The following is a 25,570-nucleotide window of genomic DNA, read 5'->3' on the forward strand; positions in this document are numbered from 1 at the left end:
GTTATTAGACATATGGATTCCGATATCAGCATGGTTATGATCAAGAATTATTTCTGTAAAAAAAATTGCGAGGGACTTGAATTCGCGATTAAATGTCTTCGCGTATTAACGCGGAAATAAATCCCTCGCAAAATATAACTGATTTACAGTATACATTTGTCTGGAATAATAAAAGATAATGAGAAATGTTTCAGTAAATGATACCACAAAAATAACAAGAATAACAAAACCTTTAATTATTTTTTATATTCGGCCCGAAGTATGGAGATTACCAGTGCACATAGTTTCCGAGTCCATTTCATCACTGTAGGGTACCTCGTCGTTTATATATAAAGTATGGTATCATTTGTCTAAAGGTCTCGGTAAGAATGCACAAAAGTCACCCAGGTGATTAACATCATTTAATACAAACTTAGGTAAGATACAGTAGAATCAAACAAGCTAGCCGCATCATACAACAGTTTCATTCTTCTAGGACTCGTCACTGATACAAATTACCTGAATTCTAAACCTTAGAGGCGAAATCAAAATCTAGACAGGGAGGTACGCTAGCCCGTAATTCAGTACATTTCATATATCTGATAATTCTAGCAGACTGTCAAGCATATGTGTGTAGTCTGAACTGTGTTACTTTTCGAAATGAATTAAAACGTGACATGCACGTTACAGCAAACCTCGGGATAATATAAAAAACAAAATCGAGTCCGTGCTATACGAGTTATCTCCCTTCTATTGTGAACGACATTAACGATTTGACGTGATCACGATGTGTGGGTTTGAGATGAGGTAATAACACAAGGCAACAAACACAGGTCAAAATTTTTATTTCAATTCAGGAGAAAGTTACAACATCTTCTAGTTAATTCATCAGAGCTTAAGCAGTTTATACAAAAATCTGGATTTCATAAAAAGGCGAATAATTAACGTATTTGATAAAAAAGAATGGAAACATTAATAAAATTCTGGTGTATTAGAAAAATCGTTAATATATGTTTTGATATAAATTATATATTTAATCATACGATATAGAAACATCTCTGTGGTGTAAAACTTTATGAAATATATTTACAAATGCAATCATACCAAATGATGAAAATGCAATCGAACCTCGTTATCTCGAACTCGGCGGGACCATAAATTAAACGGGGTCTTCGAGAAGTATTCGAGATAATGACGTGCGACGGTATTACAAATTTCATGTATAAAAATGCTTGTATTTGTCAATGATAGAAAGACTTTTCGTTGACCCTGCATCTAACGTTTGTCGCTGGTTTTTAATGTTGGTATTTTGTTCATTTCCTGATGTGTGGCATTAAAAATCATACTCCTCTGATAAAAATTATCATAGTGAAACTTTTATATAATTCAGATTTCAAATTTTGAAGGAATGTATTGAAACTGGTTTTTTTTCTTTGTAGAGAATATCAAACATACATCCATTTTCTCTTTAAGGTGAAGAAACCCGCACAGAAATGCTCAGAAAATCAGCAGAGAACATAATTATGATAATAAATTCTTGGTAGTTTCTCTCTGGTGTTTTTGTAAACGCTTGTTAAGTAAAAATATGTTTTAAAATATAACAAGACTTTCTAAGTGAACCTAACAGAATTTACTCCGTGTTAGAGCCGATACTAAGAAACACTTTCATTTTTGTGCAAAGATCACAGTAAATACTCACTATAATGTGTTTGAATGAGGCTGATTTTACAATATATTTACTGACAATGAAAAGACAGTAAAAATCGAGGCCCAGTCTGAAGTAAGATAATCATATCTCGTTATTTCCAGTCTTAAAACTTAATCCAGTTACGCCGTTTTCATAATAACAGTAATTCCGTTCATAACAAGGAAACAATTTGTCTACGGTATACAGTGTAATCGAGGATAAAGCCTAATAATCACTCTAAAAACATAACTAACACTTCCTCATATCAATCATAACATCAAAATATATATAATCCATTTTATTTACATGTCTCGTGTCATTTGATGTGGAAAATATAGATAAGAATTTGAAATAAGGCAGACAAAAAACCAACACATAAAGGGTGATAGTTAAAATTTCCAACAGAATAAGGCTGTTCGTCAAAGCTATAGATTAAGGATGTTAACCAAATTAACTCCCAGAACATTGAATCAATTTAACCTGTAGAAAGAGTTAGACTGAGAGAAAGTACAATGAGACGAGAGAAGACGGAGCAGTTAAAAAGGCACATGTTTAATTACACCACCCAGAGTGAACACTAACAGCGAGAGAATTTGGACAGTGGTGACGAAACATCTCTACACCATGGTAGGTACTATTGGAAAGTTTTCACGGTCTTTTATGAACAAAATGCAAAGTAAATTTCCAAAACATTAAGGGAATATACATTCCTAATTACTTTTTGGAGCGCGTGCTAATGTTCTGTCATCAATACCCTACATATATAGATCGACAAGATTATAGTAAATAACAAGCAGTCATGGAAATATGATGAATAAAATTTGGTTTTGAATTTTTTAGAATTTTAAATGAGAATAAGAACATATTTATGATATTCAAAACTGAATCTTTTCCTCTTCCACACCACAAGGTAGGATACAGTATACATTTAATTTGTTATGACACGAGTCACTTTCTGTCAGTGACGTAATGTTTGTCACTGTTTACTGTGACAATGGTAAGTACATACAATCTATATTGATATGTGTACGATTCCAATATCGTCCTTACACAGCACCTTCACGGCTGATCGCAGTGCACAAACAGAAGCTGAAGATTACACACAGCAGCTGAAAGTTGATGAGAAAAATGAAGATGTTGTTAAATGAATTCAACGTTTGGATTGAAGTTTATACCTTACTATTGTCATGTTTTATTTTCTGAATATTAGCTTGTTTGCATTGTGTCTTTAATATGTACTCTCTGATATCAACATTATCACAGTATTTTCAACAACAAATCGTGAAAATGATTAGAAAATATTATCCACACAAATACAAAGTATTATTTAGGTTGCCCACTTACATATACAGTCATTTACCAATAGAAACTAATTCTATGTTTCCTTCAAATTCAAATTAAATCAATTTTCATTTTAAAAAACTTATAGACCATTCGTCTTCCTTAACAAGCGGACGTTATTATTCTTATGTAAAAATAACGACTTTTGTGTACAGCTGGCGCCATTTTGTTTTGTAGTGTTACTCGTATGAAATGTACCAGGAGTTTGGCTAATGGTAATTACCTGGAAAACGAGAACACACACACCAACGGCAATGAAGATAGTCGTGTACTTCGAGAATAAATCGTCTAACTTCGTGAAGCATCCCTTGGGAAAGAAATAAATGAATAATTAGGACCAATCGGTGAGGCGAACGGCCTCTCACATATTTTCACTGGTTTTGATTTAAACATAGTTTTTGTTATGAGATGTACAGGTAGGATTGGGCACAAGTTTTTTTTAACTCATATTAAGCCATTTCTTATAAAGTTTGACAAATTACATATTAACAAGACAAAATGATATTTTTAAGTACAATTATTATGCGAAGAGAGAGAGAGAGAGAGAGGTAGAGAGAGAAGGAGGGGGGAGGGGAGAGAGAGAGAGAGAGAGAGAGAGAGATATTCTATCTCCTATATCTATTATATCTCCCTATATCTATTATATCCATATAACCTACATTCTACTCTATATACACTACATAATCAGCAGCTCCATTATAACATCCCGATTATCTACACAAGTTAATGATGTTTTACGAGATTGAGATTACACATGTTCTGGTGTCGTATTTCTCAATTTTATGTATCGTCAGTCTTGGAGAACAGATTGTAATACTGTAAATCACCTAGATTTCGCGAATACTTTATTTCGGGGACATACATCTTCGGGAAGAATGGGCTATCAGATATGTAGACTCCAACATTGGTACCTGAATCAGCACGAATATCATCAGGAATTATGTCTGTACAAATAATCGCGATAATTACTTCGTGTCTTAACGCGAAAATAAATCCCACGCGAAATATAAGTGATTTACAGTATACTAGTAAACACATCTGTTAATCAGACTTCTCCGACTATCACAAACTTATGAGATCTCGGAGTACTTGTTCGGTATACTGAATTTACAGTTTTGTTTTTATTACACTTGCCTCGTTCGCATTGAGTCCATTACAAGATGCTGATGTTGCTGAAGACGCCTGACAACACTCCGCTGGTAGGTTACCCCCGGCTGATGTGATGTCTGAGGAGCTAGAGATGCCGCAACACTCAAACTGTGAAAGTATTGTATAGTGTAAATAAAAATATCTAGACAAAATAAAGCCAAATACATTTCAATAAGATATATGTTAAGTTAATTAATGCTTCCGCCCGGTCTCAAACCAATGATATCTGGCTTACTAGTCTTACACAACGGACTGAGCTTAAGTGAAGTTCTCTCTTAACTAGCGGTATTATTAAATCATACAGCTATCTCGTCACACTAGGTCTCGTCAGTTATGTTACACCATACAGCTGTTTCGTCCTTCTAGGACTCGTCAGTGATGCCACATCATATAGCTGTGTCGTCCTTCTAGGACTTGTCAGTGATGTTACACCATACAGTTGTGTCGTCCTTCTAGGACATGTCAGTGATGGTAACATGATACAGCTATTTCGTCCTTTTAGGACTCGTCAGTGATATTACATGATACCGCTGGTTTGTCATTTCAGGGCTCGCCTGTGTTGCTACATCATACAGCTGTTTCGTCCCTCTAAGACTCGTCAGTGATGCTAAAGGCTCTAGGTCCTACTTACCGTTTTGAACAGATTGTTGAATCCTTCCTTAACTTTCTTTTGTTCATCGGTTGGATTGGTGGCGCTATAAGTCTCATTTAACAGACTTTTAGCCTCGTTTGAGAATGAATCAGTTATCTGTAAACATTAATAAGAAGCGTTTAGATATGATACCTAATGTCAAAACACAGCATTGTATCACTTTGAGAGTTACACAAGTACAGTCGGACCTCTTTATCTCGAACTCGCCGGGACCATGGCAAAACTTCGAGGAAACCGAGTGTTCGAGTGAGTTTGAATGCTTTGTGTATAGTAAGGCAAAGACTGACGAAAAGTTCGAATTAAATAGGATCTTCGAGTTACACGTGTTTAAGATAACGAGGTTCGACTGAATTTGGTATCTCGAAGTAAAAGACTGTATATAGAGTATACAAACGACTCCCAGACTTTCCAGACACATCAACACCAGATTACCTTTAGACAAGGGAGTCATCTCCAAATTACAGACCAGTCAAGCCCTAGACGACTCCAACCCGTAAGGGGAGCACCGCCTCACCTCGCCAGAGAATTGACACACGTCAATTGGACAATGCCTGGCGGCGGGCACAGTCACGGAGACGAGAAAATCATCATCATCATCATCATCATCATCATCATCAACGACTCCCAGACTAATTGTCCAATCAGGTTTTACAATTTGGGGACAAACACAATAAGTGTGTTGACTAGATACACACGTCATTACTTAAAAGGTTCGCAACATGGCAACGTTCTGTTTTGTGTATGTCGAAGCATTAATAGATACTCTTAAAATCAATAAAGTCATAGCTTGATCGATGAACTCAGACACGTGCATTCTTTTTACTACCCTATTGCGTGAACCCGCGAAAATTTAATCCATAGAAAAAAACTTATTTGAAAATGGATCACCTATTGTACATATAAACATACTTTCCTTAAGAGAAAAAAACACGTGCGACCGTTTCATGTGTGTGCATTGTATAAATTAAAAAAAAAATGCGACCCTTTCGTGTGTATGCAGTGTACAAAAAAATATTTAACACGAGCGACACTTTCATGTGTGTGCATTGTATAAATAAAAAAAAGTGTGACCCTTTCATGTGTGTGCAGTGTATAAAAAAATTAAAAAAAAAAAAAAAACACGTGCGACACTTTCATGTATGTGCATTGTATAAAGTAATAAAAAAAAACCACGTGCGATCGTTTCATGTGTGTGCATTGTATAAATTTAAAAAAAATGCGACCCTTTCATGTGTGTGCAGTGTATAAAATAAATTCTAAAAAAAAACCACGTGCGACACTTTCATGTATGTGCATCGTATAAAGTAATAAACAAAACACGTGCGACCGTTTCATGTGTGTGCATTGTATAAAGAAGTAAAAAAGCACGTGCGACCGTTTCTTGTGTATGCAGTGATAAATAAATAATAAAAGCACGTGCGATTGTTTCATGTGTGTGCATTGTATAAAGAAATAAAAAAGCACGTGCGACCGTTTCATGTGTGTGCATTGTATAAAGAAATAAAAAAAGCACGTGCTACCGTTTCTTGTGTATGCAGTGTATAAATAAATGATAAAAGCACGTGCTACCGTTTCATGTGTGTGCATTGTATAAAGAAATAAAAAAAGCACGTGCTACCGTTTCATGTGTGTGCATTGTATAAAGAAATAAAAAAAGCACGTGCTACCGTTTCATGTGTGTGCAGTGTATAAATAAATAATAAAAGCACATGCGACCGTTTCATGTGTGTGCATTGTATAAAGAAATAAAAAAAGCAGTAGGTCATGTAATAGGTACTGCACAGATGTTAATATTCGCGGTGAATGTAATTTCGCCATAATCGCGATCATAATACAATAAAATGTCTAGTCAAGATATAATTTTATCAGGAAATCTATGTTATATACCTGTATATATGTATACCAGTGTAAAAAACGTTTGCTGAATTTAATCCCTGTGAATGAAATTTGGACAACCGCGAAAAATAACAGGTATTACAAAACAGATTTTATATATCCACATAACAGGTATTACAACAACGGATTTTATATATCCACATAACAGGTATTACAACAACGGATTTTATATATCCACATAACAGGTATTACAACAACGGATTTTATATATCCACATAACAGGTATTACCAAAACAGATTTACGATAACCACATAACAGGTATTACAAAAACAGATTTTATATATCCACATAACAGGTATTACAACAACGGATTTTATATATCCACATAACAGGTATTACAACAACGGATTTTATATATCCACATAACAGGTATTACAACAACGGATTTTATATATAGTTTATTGTATATAGACATAAAACAAAGATTTTATATATCCAGTGATATATATAACAGGTATTACAACAACGGATTTTATATATCCACATAACAGGTATTACAACAACGGATTTTATATATCCACATAACAGGTATTACAACAACGGATTTTATATATCCACATAAGCAATCTGTACTATCAACAGTAGGATAACCACATAACAGGTATACTATTTTATATAACCACATAACAGGTATTGATATCCACATAACAGGTATTACAACAACGGATTTTATATATCCACATAACAGGTATTACCAAAACAGATTTACGATAACCACATAACAGGTATTACAACAACGGATTTTTTTATATATAACCACATAACAGGTATTACAACAACAGATTTTATATAACCACATAACAGGTATTACAAAAACAGATTTTATTTAACCACATAACAGGTATTACAAAAACCGAGTTTATATATCCACATAACAGGTATTTACAACAACAGATTTTATATATCCACATAACAGGTATTTACAACAACAGATTTTATATATCCACATAACAGGTATTACAAAAACAGATTTTATATATCCACATAATAGGTATTACAACAGATTTTATATATCCATATTGTTACTTTCTATAAATGATAATGATAAAGATTTGAAATCTCCATATTGTAGCTTTCTATAAATAGTAATGAGACAGATTTTAATGGTAATGAGACAGTTTTTACATATTTATTTCAGAATAAGACAATAAAGAGCAATCTCAAGTTAATTCCTGGGTAATCATCAATATTTCCCACAGTGCATTGCGGTACCCCAATAATGTGTCTATAAGGAACAACAACCCTGGAAGAGTTACAAATTTTGTAACTTACGATCACGAGCATCCATCTCCATTGGCAACAGGCTCCACAACATCCGAAGAAACCGATGGCGAAGATGATGAAACCGACGGCAATGAAGATGTTAGACATCTGGTTGAGCATTGTGTAAACATCCACTCCTCCGACCATATCCAGGTTGATTTCATCCAGTACATCTTTGATGTTGTCCTGCAGCAGGTCCTCACCGAATTTAAAATATAGTCCGATTACCGCAATAGCCAATCCGAGCAACTACAATAAAACAAGGGAGTGGAAAGTGAAATTAGGTCATAATGAAATATTGATTAACAGTTTCTGGCAGAAGAAATGGTGGTCCGATGCTACAGTGCTAACGCACTGGCCTTTCACAAAGACGTCCGGGGTTCGATTCCTGACAAAGACGTGAAAAGGTAGGAGGGGTCACCTGCCCGACCATTTGGGTTTTCCGTGGGTACTCCGGTTTTTCCACCTACAATAAGACCCCTCGCGCGATCCTATCCGAGCCAACAAAATTGATTATGTAATCTTAAAGCTTGTTTTGTAATTGCTGTAAAATAAATTAAGTTTATATTTATTTAAAGATACCGTGAAAGGTGAATTTAAAGAATTTCTTAAATATTTCATGTGACAACATAGAAATGTCGGATATTTTATCACTTGTAATAGTTCAAAGAGAAATGTTGTATCTAGTTACGACAAAAGTCTAACATCACACAAGTAACTTGTTATTGTAAATATACCAAGCCAATATTTTTGCAAAAAGTATATAGAAATTTGTGTAATATTTAATATAATTCAGTGTTTGACGTAAGGTACAAAGATTTTTGTGTAAAACGTACAGAAATGTGTGTAATATGTAATATAATTCAGTGTTTGACGTAAGGTACAAAGATTTTTGTGTAAAACGTACAGAAATGTGTGTAATATGTTATGTAATTCAGTGTGTGACGTTGGGTACAAATATCTTTGCGTAAAACGTACAGATTTTTGTGAAATGACGTAAGAAGGTGAGATGACGTCACACATTACAAAATTGCAAAGAAACAATGCCGACCATATACTTACATATGTGTGTGTAAATATACAGTGAATATATATGACCAATGAAGTAATAGCAACAGTACGGACAAGTGAATTGTCAAACCTGTTTCTTTATCAAGACACAAATATTACGTAAATTTCATCACAGAATGTCTCAAAAATGAAACAATTCACTTGTCCGTACTGTCGCTATTACTCTATTTACCATATATCTACCCCAGTAATACGCATCCAACGAACATTGTTTGTTAGGATCCAGAACCAATATTGGACTATACCGTCGATATTACTTACTAGATTATATATATAGAAGATCCAGTACCAATATTGGACCATACCGTCGATATTACTTACTAGATTCTATATATAGAAGATCCAGTACCAATATTGGACCATACCGTCGATATTACTTACTAGATTCTATATATAGAAGATCCAGTATCAATATTGGACCATACCGTCGATATTACTTACTAGATTCTATATATAGAAGATCCAGTACCAATATTGGACCATACCGTCGATATTACTTACTAGATTCTATATATAGAAGATCCAGTACCAATATTGGACCATACCGTCGATATTACTTACTAGATTCTATATATAGAAGATCCAGTACCAATATTGGATCATACCGCCGATATTACTTACTAGATTCTATATATAGAAGATCCAGTATCAATATTGGACCATACCGTCGATATTACTTACTAGATTCTATATATAGAAGATCCAGTATCAATATTGGATCATACCGTCGATATTACTTACTAGGTTATATATATAGAAGATCCAGTATCAATATTGGACCATACCGTCGATATTACTTACTAGATTCTATATATAGTATCAATATTGGATCATACCGTCGATATTACTTACTAGGTTATATATATAGAAGATCCAGTACCAATATTGGACCATACTATCGAAATTACTTACTAGATTCTATATATAGAAGATCCAGTATCAATATTGGACCATACTATCGATATTACTTACTAGATTCTATATATAGAAGATCCAGTACCAATATTGGACCATACTATCGATATTACTTACTAGATTCTATATATAGAAGATCCAGTATCAATATTGGACCATAATCGATATTCTTACTAGTATCAATATTGGACCATACTATCGAAATTACTTACTAGATTCTATATATAGAAGATCCAGTATCAATATTGGACCATACTATCGATATTACTTACTAGATTCTATATATATATATATATATATATTTAACTTCATGTGTGGCATGAAATCGTACATTCTCTACAAAACTTGCCGGAATAATCAATTATGATATTAAAGCGTGTCCGTTTCCATGGTTATGAAACTTGTCAAAGCTCGGCAAGGTTAAAAATTCTTACATTCGATTTATAAATCACATATCTAAAGAAAACCCATGAAAGCTGCTATACTTGTATCGATTTTTGCGATGTGAATTGGCGTAGTGACGTCGAGGTTTATTGCTAACATCTGAGGGCATGATCAAAGGGAGATGACTCTGCCCAGCTTGTGGACAGAGATTACTTTCCTCTGTCATAAGCGACTGCATTCCTTGATATATATATATATCAAGAAAAGTTTGTGATCGACACCATATTAAGCCTGATATGGAATTTTACGGTATTTTAAAATTCGTTTCATTCAAGAAATAATCAAGGATCGGTTTAAAAATAGATTTTCTTTCTCGAGATCTGGCAGTCCATAAACGGTGTGATAAAGATATTAATAACATTCAGCCAAAAAATCAAAAGTTTAAAAATATTTCTATCAGTTAACGAGCTCTTTAAAACGTCTACAGGCTTTATAACACGGTTATCTTTCTCATACTGGTATTTTAAACAATCATGTTTTGTTTCTGATAAATCAGTATTGACGATGACCCGGAGTTGTAGCGATAATTACCATGGCAACATACAGCTAATGTAAATATTTAACAACGATTACAACTCGGTTTAAGCATATGGGCGAGTATTGATTTTTCTGAATCATGTCACAATATCAGACAAAATATGGTAGTTGTATCTCATTATCGGCTCTAGTTGTGATAGCAACATCAGGATAATATTGCCTTTCGTCGTATGTCTTAATCTACCACAATAAGGTGTTGTGGGTGGGTTGGAGGGAGGGGGTTATTTGCGAATCTCCTAGAGGGATGAAATAGCTGTATGATGTAACATCACTGACGAGTCCTAGAAGGAAGGACGAGACAGCTGTATCATATAACATCACTGACGAGTCCTAAAAGGACGAAACACCTGTATCATGTTACCATCACTGACGAGTCCTAAAAGGACGAAACACGTGTATCATGTTACCATCACTGACGAGTCCTAGAAGGACGAAACAGATGTATCATGTTACCATCACTGACGAGTCCTAGAAGGACGAAACAGCCGTATCATGTACCATCACTGACGAGTCCTAAAAGGACGAAACACGTGTATCATGTTACCATCACTAACGAGTCCTAGAAGGACGAAACAGCCGTATCATGTACCATCACTGACGAGTCCTAGAAGGACGAAACAGCCGTATCATGTAGCATCACTGACGAGTCCTAAAAGGACGAAACAGCTGTATGATGTTACCATCACTGACGAGTCCTAGAAGGACGAAACAGCTGTATGATACAGTTGAATTCGTTGTTTGACTCCACTGTATGTAACTCTTAATTCGTATTAAGATATCAAAAGGTGGTTTTAATTTATGTGTCATTTGTAAAACCTCTAAAGTGTTTCTGGAAAGTGTCGTGACTGGAGCTCCCCAACTGCAATGCAGATAGTGTAGAAAAGATTTAGCTTTGTAATTTTGATTGTTTAAGATTAACGTGTGTGACGTGTATATGTAGAGCCAATCCATTTAAAATCTATCGTCCTTCTGTGTTACCTGGCTGTAAGCAGGAAGTTGATAAGTGTTGTACTTCGATATAGAAAGGTGAGGGGCTATCAGTAGTAACTGATATACCACATGCTAAAGGTGTGTCTGTCTACACGATCTGTAAACAAAGAAACGTTTACACGTCTGTTGTAGAAAGGCTTTGTGAGATCGTGATGTACCCGAAGTATACGCCCTAAAGGAATTAGGATTCTCTTTATCACTCTACATATGGTAGACATATTGTTTGTCACGTGTGTAGACAAAAATGTTCAATAGGTCAATGTGTTTGTTCATTAATCCGAGTTAACAACACAACAGATAGTAACTTTCCTGTATTAAATATGATGAATGTTGTGAGCCCCACGTGTATAGATATATAAACTACATATATTTAAAAATAAGTCAAGTTACCACCAACACTTATTTTGGAATGCGGATGATAAAAATGCGAGGGACCATTATTGATGACGTCAGTTCGGAGACATCTTTTGTAAATACGTCGTTTATTCATGAATAGTCTAAATCCACACAAATATTTTTCATGTCCACGAAATGATAAACGGACAAAGGCTGACATGAATCAGAGTACGAGGTAGTTTGTGAGGGAGGTTTGTCAACAAAATAAAGTGCTAAAGAAATTACTTTTGGAAAACCGCGAAATTCAAGCTACACGAAAATATCTAATTTCATAGTAAATAGAAAACATAGCTGAATGGGAAAGAATTCTGGATCGAGTCTATTATTAAACCTTGGATCACATTAGACATAGATAGATAAAGGTTTATCATACTGACAACCAGGAATACTGACATTTCGTGGTATGAATATTCACCGTGATTTATCTATACATTTCTTCGCAGTAAGTATATACTTCATGCCATTTTTTACTTCCAGTAATTTTCGTTGCATATTTATGTCATTATGTGCACATTTGACTCGAGAGCAAATTAGTCTGTTTCTGTTAAATCTACCAAATGTTGACAACGATCGTACATCATATACTTAAATATTATTAATTTACGCGGGGATTTTTTCTTTGATGGATAAAACTTTTATTGTGCTTTTAAAGATTGTCACCAAATAACAATTTTGCATGAAAAAAGGTTGTGGAATACCAAACTCTGAAAAAATAACGATTATAAAAAATATGAAGTCGGAGAGAACGTTTCTTTCCATATAGGAAGGATCATCTACTTCGTGGACGGTTACTGTATAATCATTAATTTTCGGGGTGATTTATTTTCATTGCTTTCCTGGGTATCTTGAATCCATGAATTAACATGCCCATGAAATGTTAACAGGTCAGCGTAGATTTATTGAGATTCTCAGAACTATCGTGAAAAGTATAGTGTCACCTGCCCGACCACGTGGGTTACCCGGATACTCTGGTTCCTCTCACAGCAAGACCTCTCTCACGCCACGCTTACATCCGGGACAACATGAGTGATGAGACAAAATTTCTATAACTTATTTCGCAACTGTTGTAAATATGAATATATTTTTCTATTTATCTTCACTCGGACAAGCTTTCCGACATTTTAACCCTCGGCGAAGCCTTGGATCAGACTGTGGTTTATCTCCTCCCCGGGTAGAGATTTCTCTGTCCGACCCTCGCCGAGCCTTGGATCAGACTGTGGTTTATCTCCTCCCCGGGTAGAGATTTCTCTGTCCGACCCTCGCCGAGCCTTGGATCAGACTGTGGTTTATCTCCTCCCCGGGTAGAGATTTCTCTGTCCAACCCTCGTCGAGCATTGGATCAGACTGTGGTTTATCTCCTCCCCGGGTAGAGATTTCTCTGTCCGACCCTCGCCGAGCCTTGGATCAGACTGTGGTTTATCTCCTCCCCGGGTAGAGATTTCTCTGTCCGACCCTCGCCGAGCCTTGGATCAGACTGTGGTTTATCTCCTCCCCGGGTAGAGATTTCTCTGTCCAACCCTCGTCGAGCATTGGATCAGACTGTGGTTTATCTCCTCCCCGGGTAGAGATTTCTCTGTCCGACCCTCGTCGAGCATTGGATCAGACTGTGGTTTATCTCCTCCCCGGGTAGAGATTTCTCTGTCCAACCCTCGTCGAGCATTGTATCAGACTGTGGTTTATCTCCTCCCCTGGTAGAGATTTCTCTGTCCAACCCTCGTCGAGCATTGGATCAGACTGTGGTTTATCTCCTCCCCGGGAAGAGATTTCTCTGTCCGACCCTTGGGTAATATCCTATTAATTCACGAAATGAAGTGTCCATAAAAACACATAGTTTTGAAAAAAATGAGGCCCGCAAAGCTGTATTTTATATTACAGTATAAGGCACAGAAAAATAATGATGGTAAAATCAACTGAGTATCAGCTCACTTTTCTAAATGAAAAAAGGCTACAATCAGACATTTTAGTAAAGTCTTCATGACAGAACAAATTGTGTTACTGTTGTAATACTAACAGTGATGTTTGTGTTATTTTTTTCCGGATGAAATATTTTTTGTGTTAACTTTCTTTTCATTTTTCCGGATATGGATATTTTTTGTGTTAACTTTCTTTTCATTTTTGCGGATATTACGTAACACTGTGTGTTCATTATTTACCCAAGTCACTCCTGGGAGCCTTGTGCTAACAAATATTACGATCAGGAGAATTTTTAATCAGAACGGACCACAGTCTTAGTTATCTCACCCATTAACCATTCTTCACACTAGTCTCTATAAATAGATCAGCGTGTATAGTTATTGACTTTTGTCGGACACGCCCACAATCCTGATCGAACATTGACACGATTTGTCATAGCTTTGCCTTACTCTTATCAGACTGTTAGTAGTGGTCAATAATGGTTTTTATACGGAGGCGTGTAACAGCTTGGTGTTATCAACATCAAAGATATGTGACGTTTTACTACCCTATAAGTAATTACAACATGTAAAAACACATACTTCGTCCTGTTATCGCTGCCCTTTTCCCTCTCATTGATACGGTCGATTTTTCTGTAAAAGTGTTTTCTATCTCAATAATAAATATTTCTATATTTCTGTAAACCGCCTGTATGTCAGTGATATTTCTATATTTCTGTAAACTGTCTGTATGTCAGTGATATTTCAATATTTCTGTAAACTGCCTGTATGTCAGTGGTATTTCTATATTTCTGTAAACTGTCTGTATGTCAGTGGTATTTCTATATTTCTGTAAACTGTCTGTATGTCAGTGGTATTTCTATAAACTGTCTGTATGTCAGTGGTATTTCTATATTTCTGTAAACTGTCTGTATCTCAGTGGTATTTCTATATTTCTGTAAACTGTATACCAGTGTAAGTGTCACCCTGTTCTTTACACCTTGCATACCAAAGCATTGAATGAATAAAGAAATGAATGACAAAAACCTTGTATCCTTAAAACATTCTTTCAGTATATATAATCAGATAGTGGAGTTGGAAACATGAAATATTTAGATTTTTAAGAAATAGTGTTAAGAAATACATAGAATGTTTCTGCTTGTATTTTTGTACATATCTTTAAGATGACACAAACAGTACACGAGGAGATATGACGGGTGTATTATAATACAGACAGACGACACGAACAGTACACGAAGATGACGAATGTGTTGTAATACTGACAGACGACACAAACAGTACACGAGGAGATATGACGGGTGTATTATAATACAGACAGACGACACAAACAGTACACGAGGAGATATGACGGGTGTGTTGTAATACAGACAGACGACACAAACAGTACACGAGGGTGACTGGTGTATTATAATACAGACAGACGACACGAACAGTACACGAAGATGACGAATGTGTTGTAATACTAACAGACGACACAAACAGTACACGAGGAGATATGACGGGTGTGTTGTAATACAGACAGACGACACAAACAGTACACGAGGGTGACGGGTGTATTATAATACAGACAGACGACACGAACAGTACACGAAGATGACGAATGTGTTGTAATACTAACAGACGACACAAACAGTACACGAGGAGATATGACGGGTGTGTTGTAATACAGACAGACGACACAAACAGTACACGAGGGTGACTGGTGTATTATAATACAGACAGACGACACGAACAGTACACGAAGATGACGAATGTGTTGTAATACTAACAGACGACACAAACAGTACACGAGGAGATATGACGGGTGTGTTGTAATACAGACAGACGACACAAACAGTACACGAGGGTGACGGGTGTGTTGTAATACAGACAGACGACACAAATAGTACACGATGATGACGGGTGTGTTGTAATACTGACAGACGACACAAACAGTACACGAGGATGACGGGTGTGATGTAATACTGACAGACGACACAAACAGTACACGAGGAGATATGAAAACTTTGATACTGATTGTGATGTTTCATTTTGTATGTTTGTGTGTATCGAGGAGATATGAATGAAGTGTTGTTATACTGATATGCTGGCTCCAATTAAACAAACTGTGATACCATTACAACTGACCCGCTTCGCTATCACTGGTCTGGCAAGATTTCACAAAACAAAAACAACACTTGTGAAAAGAATGTTAACGCAAACAATAATTGGATAAAACATATTAACCAACAGGTATACTAACGAGCATCAAACATGGTAAACAACAGCTTAACCAACAGGTATACTAACGAGCATCAAACACGGTAAACAACAATGGAACCTACAGGTATACTAACGAGCATCAAACATGGTAAACAACAGCTGAACCTACAGGTATACTAACGAGCATCAAACATGGTAAACAACAGCTTAACCAACAGGTATACTAACGAGCATCAAACATGGTAAACAACAGCTTAACCAACAGGTATACTAACGAGCATCAAACATGGTAAACAACAGCTGAACCTACAGTTATACTAACGAGCATCAAACATGGTAAACAACAGCTGAACCTACAGGTATACTAACGAGCATCAAACACGGTAAACAACAGCTTTACCAACAGGTATACTAACGAGCATCAAACACGGTAAACAACAGCTTAACCAACAGGTATACTAACGAGCATCAAACACGGTAAACAACAGCTTAACCAACAGGTATATTGACGAGCATCAAACACGGTAAACAACAGCTTAACCAACAGGTATACTGACGAGCATCAAACACGGTAAACAACAGCTTAACCGACAGGTATACTAACGAGCATCAAAAATGGTAAACAACAGCTGAACCTACAGGTATACTAACGAGCATCAAACACGGTAAACAACAACGGAACCTACAGGAGTACTAACGAGCATCAAACACGGTTAACAACAGCTTAACCAACAGCTATACTGACGAGCATCAAACATAAACAACAGCTGAACGTACAGGTATACTAACGAGCATCAAACATGGTAAACAACAGCTGAACCTACAGGTATCCTAACGAACATCAAACGCGGTAAACAACAGCTTTACCAACAGGTATACTGACGAGCATCAAACATGGTAAACAACAGCTTAACCTACAGGTATACTAACGAACATCAAATATGTTAAACAACAGCTTAACCAACAGGTATACTAACGAGCATCAAACACGGTAAACAACAGCTGAACCTACAGGTATACTGACGAACATCAAATATGTTAAACAACAGCTTAACCAACAGGTATACTGACGAGCATCAAACACGGTAAACAACAGCTTAACCAACAGGTATACTAACGAGCATCAAACACGGTAAACAACAGCTGAACCTACAGGTATACTAACGAACATCAAATATGTTAAACAACAATGGAACCAACAGGTATACTAACGAGCATCAAACATGGTAAACAACAGCTTAACCAACAGGTATACTAACGAGCATCAAACATGGTAAACAACAGCTGAACCTACAGGTATACTAACGAGCATCAAACATGGTAAACAACAGCTGAACCTACAGGTATACTAACGAGCATCAAACACGGTAAACAACAGCTTTACCAACAGGTATACTAACGAGCATCAAACACGGTAAACAACAGCTTAACCAACAGGTATACTGACGAGCATCAAACACGGTAAACAACAGCTGAACCTACAGGTATACTAACGAACATCAAACACGGTAAACAACAGCTGCGAGCACTTTAAAAGAATCAAAGTTTGGTGATAATTGTCCGTATGTAAACGATAAAATACATGATATTGCCTGAAGGACGACACAACTGTCATTCACAATCAAATACATCCAAGTAATGATATTGATCTACATCGTACAGCTAAACCTGTTTGTCACCTTGGTAACATACTAGCCACAATATACTACTCGGCTAGAGAGAACTTCTCTTTACAATTCTCTTTAGCTCTATTGGTTGAGCGTTAGACTAGTAAGCCAAGGTCCCGGGTTCGATTCCTAGCGGAGGCATTGAAATAAATAATAACCTCTGTTACAAGTTAACAATAGTATATAAGTGGACCTTGTCAACAGGATACATAATCTTCCATCAGAATGAAGTGGAACAGGTTACTCCATAAATGAATTAATTAACAACCTAGTGTATTTGTAATATAGTACATTGTATAGGTATGACTGGTTAGTATGTCCTCGGCACGGACACAAAGCACATGACCTCGATTTAAAGAATTTGTTGTACTCTTATCTTTAAAACACTTAAATATAGAAATAACAGTATATCGCAGTCATTATCTCGCGTTCGAGTTAACGAATACGAAGAAAAAAAGCGATGACGAAAAATAAAAATAGATGAAAAACAATTGTAAAGAGCTGACGTTAAAAACGAAAAAAAAAAAAAAAAATACCAACGTGTCAACACAATCATAATTCAAACTCAAATTCAATTAAACTAACTAAAACTTAAATAAAACTTAGACAAAAGAAAAATTTACACGGAGAATAACACCAGGAGTTCAGGGAGAGTAAGCGTCTTCTTCTTCATCGACTACAACTGTCATGTAAATCTTGGTTTATCCCAGTAAGTAATGTCATGTTACCAAATGACAAGGAACCACAAGGCCAAGAAACATCAAATACGTCCTACTTCATATCTAAAAATAATCCCAGGATACGGGACTGTGTTACTGAGATTGACCGAGTTGTTCTGTGAATTTACACTCATTTTAGTAGTAAGTTTGTCTATCGAATTTCACTTTAAACATCACCTGTCATTGATAACTGTCAGAGTACAATCTAAATAGCGTGCCAAACCACGTGATGTAGCAACAATAGCAGACGGGGCCACACGGGTCAGAAGAAGATCACAGCCGTGTATTAGAGAACATCTTAGATAATAGAAAAACGAGGATCCGTATGTAAAGCAAAGTAACAAGGTTTTGTTACGTAATTCCTGTAATAGTAGGGGAAAGTGAAAGTAGACATTGGGTAACTGCCAAAATCCAGTGAATCAGAGCAAAAGTGAAAGTAGTCAGACAACCAATAGAAGATAAAGAGTGCGGCGTGTCGATGGCTACATGGTCAGCTTGATCAGACTAATGACCAGTATGGTGCGTACTAGCACTGACGCACGTAGTGTACGAGATGGTAAGGAATCGGTATTTTTTCGGCTGTGCTATAATCCTGTGTAAACTACTGTCGAAATAGTGTGACGAGATGGTGGACAGATAGAAACCAAATATACACAATATGGTAGTAATGTACTGTAGTCAATTCGGCTAAGTTTTTTTTTTTTTAAATCAACACTTGGTTAGAGATGTGCGATCTCACAAGACTTTCAATCCATCCTAGGATAAAACACACAAAGACAATGTCGTAAAATTCATATACAAGATCGGATGTAAAAACTGCGACGTATCGTATATCGGAGAAACAGGCAGGTGATTCGGGGTCCGACTTAATGAACATCAGAAAGACGCGGAACTCCAAGAAAGACAATTCATATATATATATGAATAAATAAAAAACTAGATCAGAGCATGCTCAGCCCCCAGATCAATAAATGCGCACTTACAGATCATACAGGAAAATAGTATCATTGGCTGGAAAATGTTAAAAAACGGAGAAAATAAACTTTTCCTGCGACTGTCACACATCTATGACCAAGTGTAAAACAAAGCGTAGCCGAATTGACTACATCAAATTGTTACCGTCTGTGTATCATTTCGGTTTATTATCTGTTTACCATCTCGTCACATTATTTTCGACCTTAGTGTGCATAGCATTAAAGTACAGCCGAAAAAATTGGTCGATTCTTTACCATCTCACACACTATATGTGTCTGTGCTCGTACGCTCCACACAGGTTATTTGTCTGATGAAGGTGACCGTGTAGTCATCGAAACGTCACACTCTAACCTTCTACTGGTTGTGTTATAAGATGAAGGTGACCGTGTAGTCATCGAAACGTCACACTCTAGCCTTATACTGGTTGTTATAAGAACGTTTTTATTGACATTACCAACGTGAAGAAAATGTTCCAAAACAGAGAGACATTGGTTTACTGCCAAAATCTATAGAATCATGGCGAAAGTGAAAGTAGAAAGACATTTGTTTACTGCCAAAATCTATAGAATCAGGGCGAAAGTGAAAGTAGAAAGACATTTGTTTACTGCCAAAATCTATAGAATCAGGGTGAAAGTGAAAGTAGAAAGACATTTGTTTACTGCCAAAATCTGCGGAATCTTGGCGAAAGTGGAAGTAAATCAGAATTGAGTCAGAATCTGGGAATGTTTGTATAAAACCGAAACAAACTCAAATTCAATAATTAATAATAGAAAACTAATCAAAAATCCAAACTGAAATTCAATCAAACTGGGACAAAGACCAAGAGACGAACATCAGTTTTACTGCATGTGATCAGAAAGATTATCGGAACTTGTCATTCTGTTAGTGGTTATGATATCTCATTAGTCAAAAGATGTTTGTTTTGTCGTGTTTTATCTAAATACAGGCTAATCAAGCTGTAGTAGTCACCATCATTCGATAGATAATACACTTTAATGTTACAGAAAATAAAGGTAGGATTCTGGATCAATATATGCGATAATGTTCAGTAAAAAAACAGTCTATCAAAATCAGAGCAAACACCAACTTAAGTTATTTTGAAATGGAATTAAAAAACACGAAAAGTGCTTACCAGAAAAATCACATTCACCACCACTAACACCACCTTGGCGAGATTCGCGCCGCATCCTGCCACCATTTTGATTTGTAGCAAAGTGTCGTCAGGTTTCCTGGAAAATGAAAGCTCTTTTTGTAACAGCTTATCGTGTGTTCAGCAGGATTACCTGTGTCCAGTTACTGTTGTGACGTCACACCTGAAACCAAATGGACATCTGTCAGTACAATACGGCTGTGGGATTAAATATTGATTTTTTCAGTATCTAAATTGGGGACATCATTGTCAGTTAATATTAGATATATGATATACGCATGTGTGTGTTTATATAAGGCGGTTCTCTAGATACATATTCTTGATTTTTTTTTCTGTTTCTAAGTTAAATAAAAGCTTATCTTTCACAATTGTGAAACAAGTCATTCCGGCTTCTATTAATCATTGTTGTTGTTCCGATAACAGTGCGCGAGGGGTCCTACTGAATCCCACGTGCTTGTACAGGTGACCCCCATACCTTTTGATGTTGGACGTTTGAGCAGAATTAATCTGAAGTAAAGAACGTTGACCTCAAATGACCTTTACGTAGTTTGAATGTCACATGATTTTATATTTATACACTTCTACCTCAATATTTCGCATTTGTATTAGGTCAGCGTTCACTTTTCTCAGTTATCACCAAAATTCCAACATTCTGGCCCTTCGCATCATTGACGAGTTCGAGGAAAACGAACGAAACAGTATATTTAGAATATAGTTTGACTCTACTTTAATTCTTGATTTTTATTAAATATTGTCTTCCACTTCAGTGACCTTTATCAAATATTGTTATATGCTCTATATATATGTACGAGATTTTACTAAATGAATTGAAAAAAAACCCATCAAATACAAATATTGGAAACAGGAAGTTATGGGTATGTTATACCAGACACCTGGCCAATACTATTTCGCAATAACTGTCAGTATTCCGTCCTTGTTGGCAGTACATTACCCTAGTGTTGTAGATAGTGTGAGAGGGGGTAGGGGTGGGGTCGACTGTTCCGGTGTTGTAGATAGTGGGAGAGGGGGTAGGGATGGAGTCGACTGTTCCGGTGTTGTAGATAGTGGGAGAGGGGGTAGGGATGGGGTCGACTGTTCTGGTGTTGTAGATAGTGGGAGAGGGGGTAGGGATGGGGTCGACTGTTCCGGTGTTGTAGATAGTGTGAGAGGGGGTAGGGGTGGGGTCGACTGTTCTGGTGTTGTAGATAGTGGGAGAGGATGTAGGGGTGGGGTCGACTGTTCCGGAGTTGTAGATAGTGGGAGAGGGGGTAGGGATGGGGTCGACTGTTCTGGTGTTGTAGATAGTGGGAGAGGGGGTAGGGATGGGGTCGAGGGGTTGTAGATAGTGGAGAGGAGTCGACTGTTCTGGTGTTGTAGATAGTGGGAGAGGGGGTAGGGGTGGGGTCGACTGTTCCGGTGTTGTAGATAGTGGGAGAGGGGGTAGGGGTGGGGTGTAGATAGTGGAGAGGGGGACTCGACTGTTCTGGTGTTGTAGATAGTGGGAAAGAAGGAGGATGGGTAGACACGGAGTCGTCTGTTCCTGGTGTTGTAGATAGTGGGAGAGGGGGTATGGGGGGATGGTTGGTGTGAGAGGGGGTAGACTGTTCTGGTGTTGTAGATAGTGAGAGAGGATGTAGGGGTGGGGTCGACTGTTCCGGAGTTGTAGATAGTGGGAGAGGGGGTAGGGATGGGGTCGACTGTTCCGGTGTTGCAGATAGTGAGAGCGGGGGTAGGGATGGGGTCGACTTTTCCGGTGTTGTAGATAGTGTAAGAGTGGGTAGGGATGGGGTCGACTGTTCTGGTGTTGTATATAGTGTGAGAGGAGGTAGGGATGGGGTCGACTGTTCTGGTGTTGTATATAGTGTGAGAGGGGGTAGGGATGGGGTCGACTGTTCTGGTGTTGTAGATAGTGTGAGAGGAGGTAGGGATGGGGTCGACTGTTCCGGTGTTGTAGATAGTGTGAGAGGAGGTAGGGGTGGAGTCGACTGTTCCGGTGTTGTAGATAGTGTGAGAGGAGGTAGGGGTGGAGTCGGCTGTTCTGGTGTTGTAGATAGTGTGAGAGGAGGTAGGGGTGGAGTCGACTGTTCCGGTGTTGTAGATAGTGTGAGAGGAGGTAGGGGTGGAGTCGACTGTTCCGGTGTTGTAGATAGTGTGAGAGGAGGTAGGGGTGGTGAGTCGACTGTTCCGGTGTTGTAGATAGTGTGAGAGGAGGTAGGGGTGGAGTCGACTGTTCCGGTGTTGTAGATAGTGTGAGAGGAGGTAGGGGTGGAGTCGACTGTTCCGGTGTTGTAGATAGTGTGAGAGGAGGAGGTCGACTGTTCCGGTGTTGTAGATAGTGTGAGAGGAGGAGTCGACTGTTCCGGTGTTGTAGATTGTGTGAGAGGAGGTAGGGGTGGAGTCGACTGTTCCGGTGTTGTAGATAGTGTGAGAGGAGGTAGGGGTGGAGTCGACTGTTCCGGTGTTGTAGATAGTGTGAGAGGAGGTAGGGGTGGAGTCGACTGTTCCGGTGTTGTAGATAGTGTGAGAGGAGGTAGGGGTGGAGTGAGAGGACTGTTCCGGTGTTGTAGTAGTGTGAGAGGAGGTAGGGGTGGAGTCGACTGTTCCGGTGTTGTAGATAGTGTGAGAGGAGGTAGGGGTGGAGTCGACTGTTCCGGTGTTGTAGATAGTGTGAGAGGAGGTAGGGGTGGAGTCGACTGTTCCGGTGTTGTATATAGTGGGAGAGGAGGTTGGGGTGTAGTCGACTGTTCCGGTGTTGGATAGTGTGAGAGGAGGTAGAGTCGACTGTTCCGGTGTTGTAGATAGTGTGAGAGGAGGTTGGGGTGGAGTCGACTGTTCCGGTGTTGTAGATAGTGTGAGAGGAGGTAGGGGTGGAGTCGACTGTTCCGGTGTTGTAGATAGTGTGAGAGGAGGTAGGGGTGGAGTCGACTGTTCCGGTGTTGTAGATAGTATGAGAGGAGGTAGGGGTGGAGTCGGCTGTTCCGGTGTTGTATATAGTGTGAGAGGAGGTTGGGGTGGAGTCGACTGTTCCGGTGTTGTAGATAGTGTGAGAGAAGGTAGGGGTGGAGTCGACTGTTCCGGTGTTGTAGATAGTGTGAGAGGAGGTAGAGGTGGAGTCGACTGTTCCGGTGTTGTATATAGTGTGAGAGGAGGTAGGGGTGAAGTCGACTGTTCTGGTGTTGTAGATAGTGGGAGAGGAGGTAGGGATGGGGTCGACTGTTCCGGTGTTGTAGATAGTGGGAGAGGAGGTAGGGGTGGAGTCGACTGTTCCGGTGTTGTAGATAGTGTGAGAGGAGGTAGGGGTGGAGTCGGCTGTTCCGGTGTTGTATATAGTGTGAGAGGAGGTTGGGGTGGAGTCGACTGTTCCGGTGTTGTAGATAGTGTGAGAGGAGGTAGGGGTGGAGTCGACTGTTCCGGTGTTGTAGATAGTGTGAGAGGAGGTAGGGGTGGAGTCGACTGTTCCGGTGTTGTAGATAGTGTGAGAGGAGGTATGGGTGGAGTCGTGATGCTATATTTATGTAGCTGATTACAGATATTGATAAACATTTGACAATATTATACCTGTCCATCGCTTTATTATAATGGTCACGGCGGGCGTGAGTATACATTCTATAGTAAACTAGGTATGATGCTCCAGATATTCCAGAGATATATCGCGGGACGTACACTCAGTTTTAAACGTCCGCGGGCACGAGCTAACGACGAAGATTATATCCGGCCAGTGTTTGGGGGAAGACGTATACTTGTGAGTGTTTGTGTGTTTTTTTTATACACGTTTTATATTACAATAAACAAATAAACTCAATCACAATTTCAGGTCTGTCGATATTTTCTGTTTTCAATTTTGAAATGATATTTCTCATAAAACCAGGAATGTTGTATAAGATCTGATATTGTATAATAATACCAATACGACTTCATATATATATAATTACAATTTTGTCATTGTCAAGAAAACAAAACATCGCGTGCAAGACGAAAATTTCAAATACAAAGGCGATAAAGCGTCGCTCGCTCTGTAAACAACGTCCCTGACACAGAGCTTACTTTGCTGGCCATCTCGCTAATTTAAATATGAAAAGCACACCAGTGGGAATGTGACAGATTTCTGGCAAAATCTCCACATATCTTAAATATGCTATGTAAATAAAGGTGTTTCTTTAACATTGTGATTTTAGATTTATATATAAAACCCTAGTCGAGAAACAAAATGCACGTTTTTTCATTAAAACGCGAACTCACAGATCTATATATAGGTCAGTGCTTAGCTATAACCTAAACACCATGTTAACAGGAAATTACAACAGACAGAATGTCCTAAACACTGATATTGTAAAATCTGCTGTATATCGAGGAGAAAAATAATTTAATATTACAGCTTTCTGATATAAAATACTATATAACTCACAAATTGACAGATAAGTTCGAGATAAACGAGTGTTAACGTACCGTGTTGTTTTGTCGACAAACATTACACAGTAACAGAATCAATTCTTCAAAACTATGTTAATTAATTACGATGTTTAAAACGACAAAATCGACGTAAAATACCACTTACCTGCTCAGTAGCAGACGCCAGTGTGAGTGTGTCTATCACACAGCACACATACTACGTTAGTGTGTACA

General features: G+C 37.8%; 1 protein-coding gene across 1 annotated transcript; it reads right to left on the bottom strand.

The window, feature by feature from the left end:
* Positions 1 to 387: 387 nt before the first annotated feature.
* Positions 388 to 25,522, bottom strand: LOC132559862 (23 kDa integral membrane protein-like). Its single transcript, XM_060224492.1, is given in 8 exon segments — positions 388 to 2,775; positions 3,231 to 3,314; positions 4,142 to 4,264; positions 4,788 to 4,940; positions 7,264 to 7,311; positions 7,978 to 8,217; positions 20,930 to 21,110; positions 25,503 to 25,522. Coding segments are annotated over 7 exon segments (777 nt in total). The 5' UTR covers positions 20,996 to 21,110; positions 25,503 to 25,522; the 3' UTR covers positions 388 to 2,712.
* Positions 25,523 to 25,570: the final 48 nt, after the last annotated feature.

The sequence above is a fragment of the Ylistrum balloti genome, unplaced genomic scaffold (genome assembly GCF_031769215.1).
Source record: "Ylistrum balloti isolate Yb309-2 unplaced genomic scaffold, AGI_CSIRO_Ybal_v1 Utg370982, whole genome shotgun sequence".
NCBI lineage: Eukaryota > Metazoa > Mollusca > Bivalvia > Pectinida > Pectinidae > Ylistrum > Ylistrum balloti.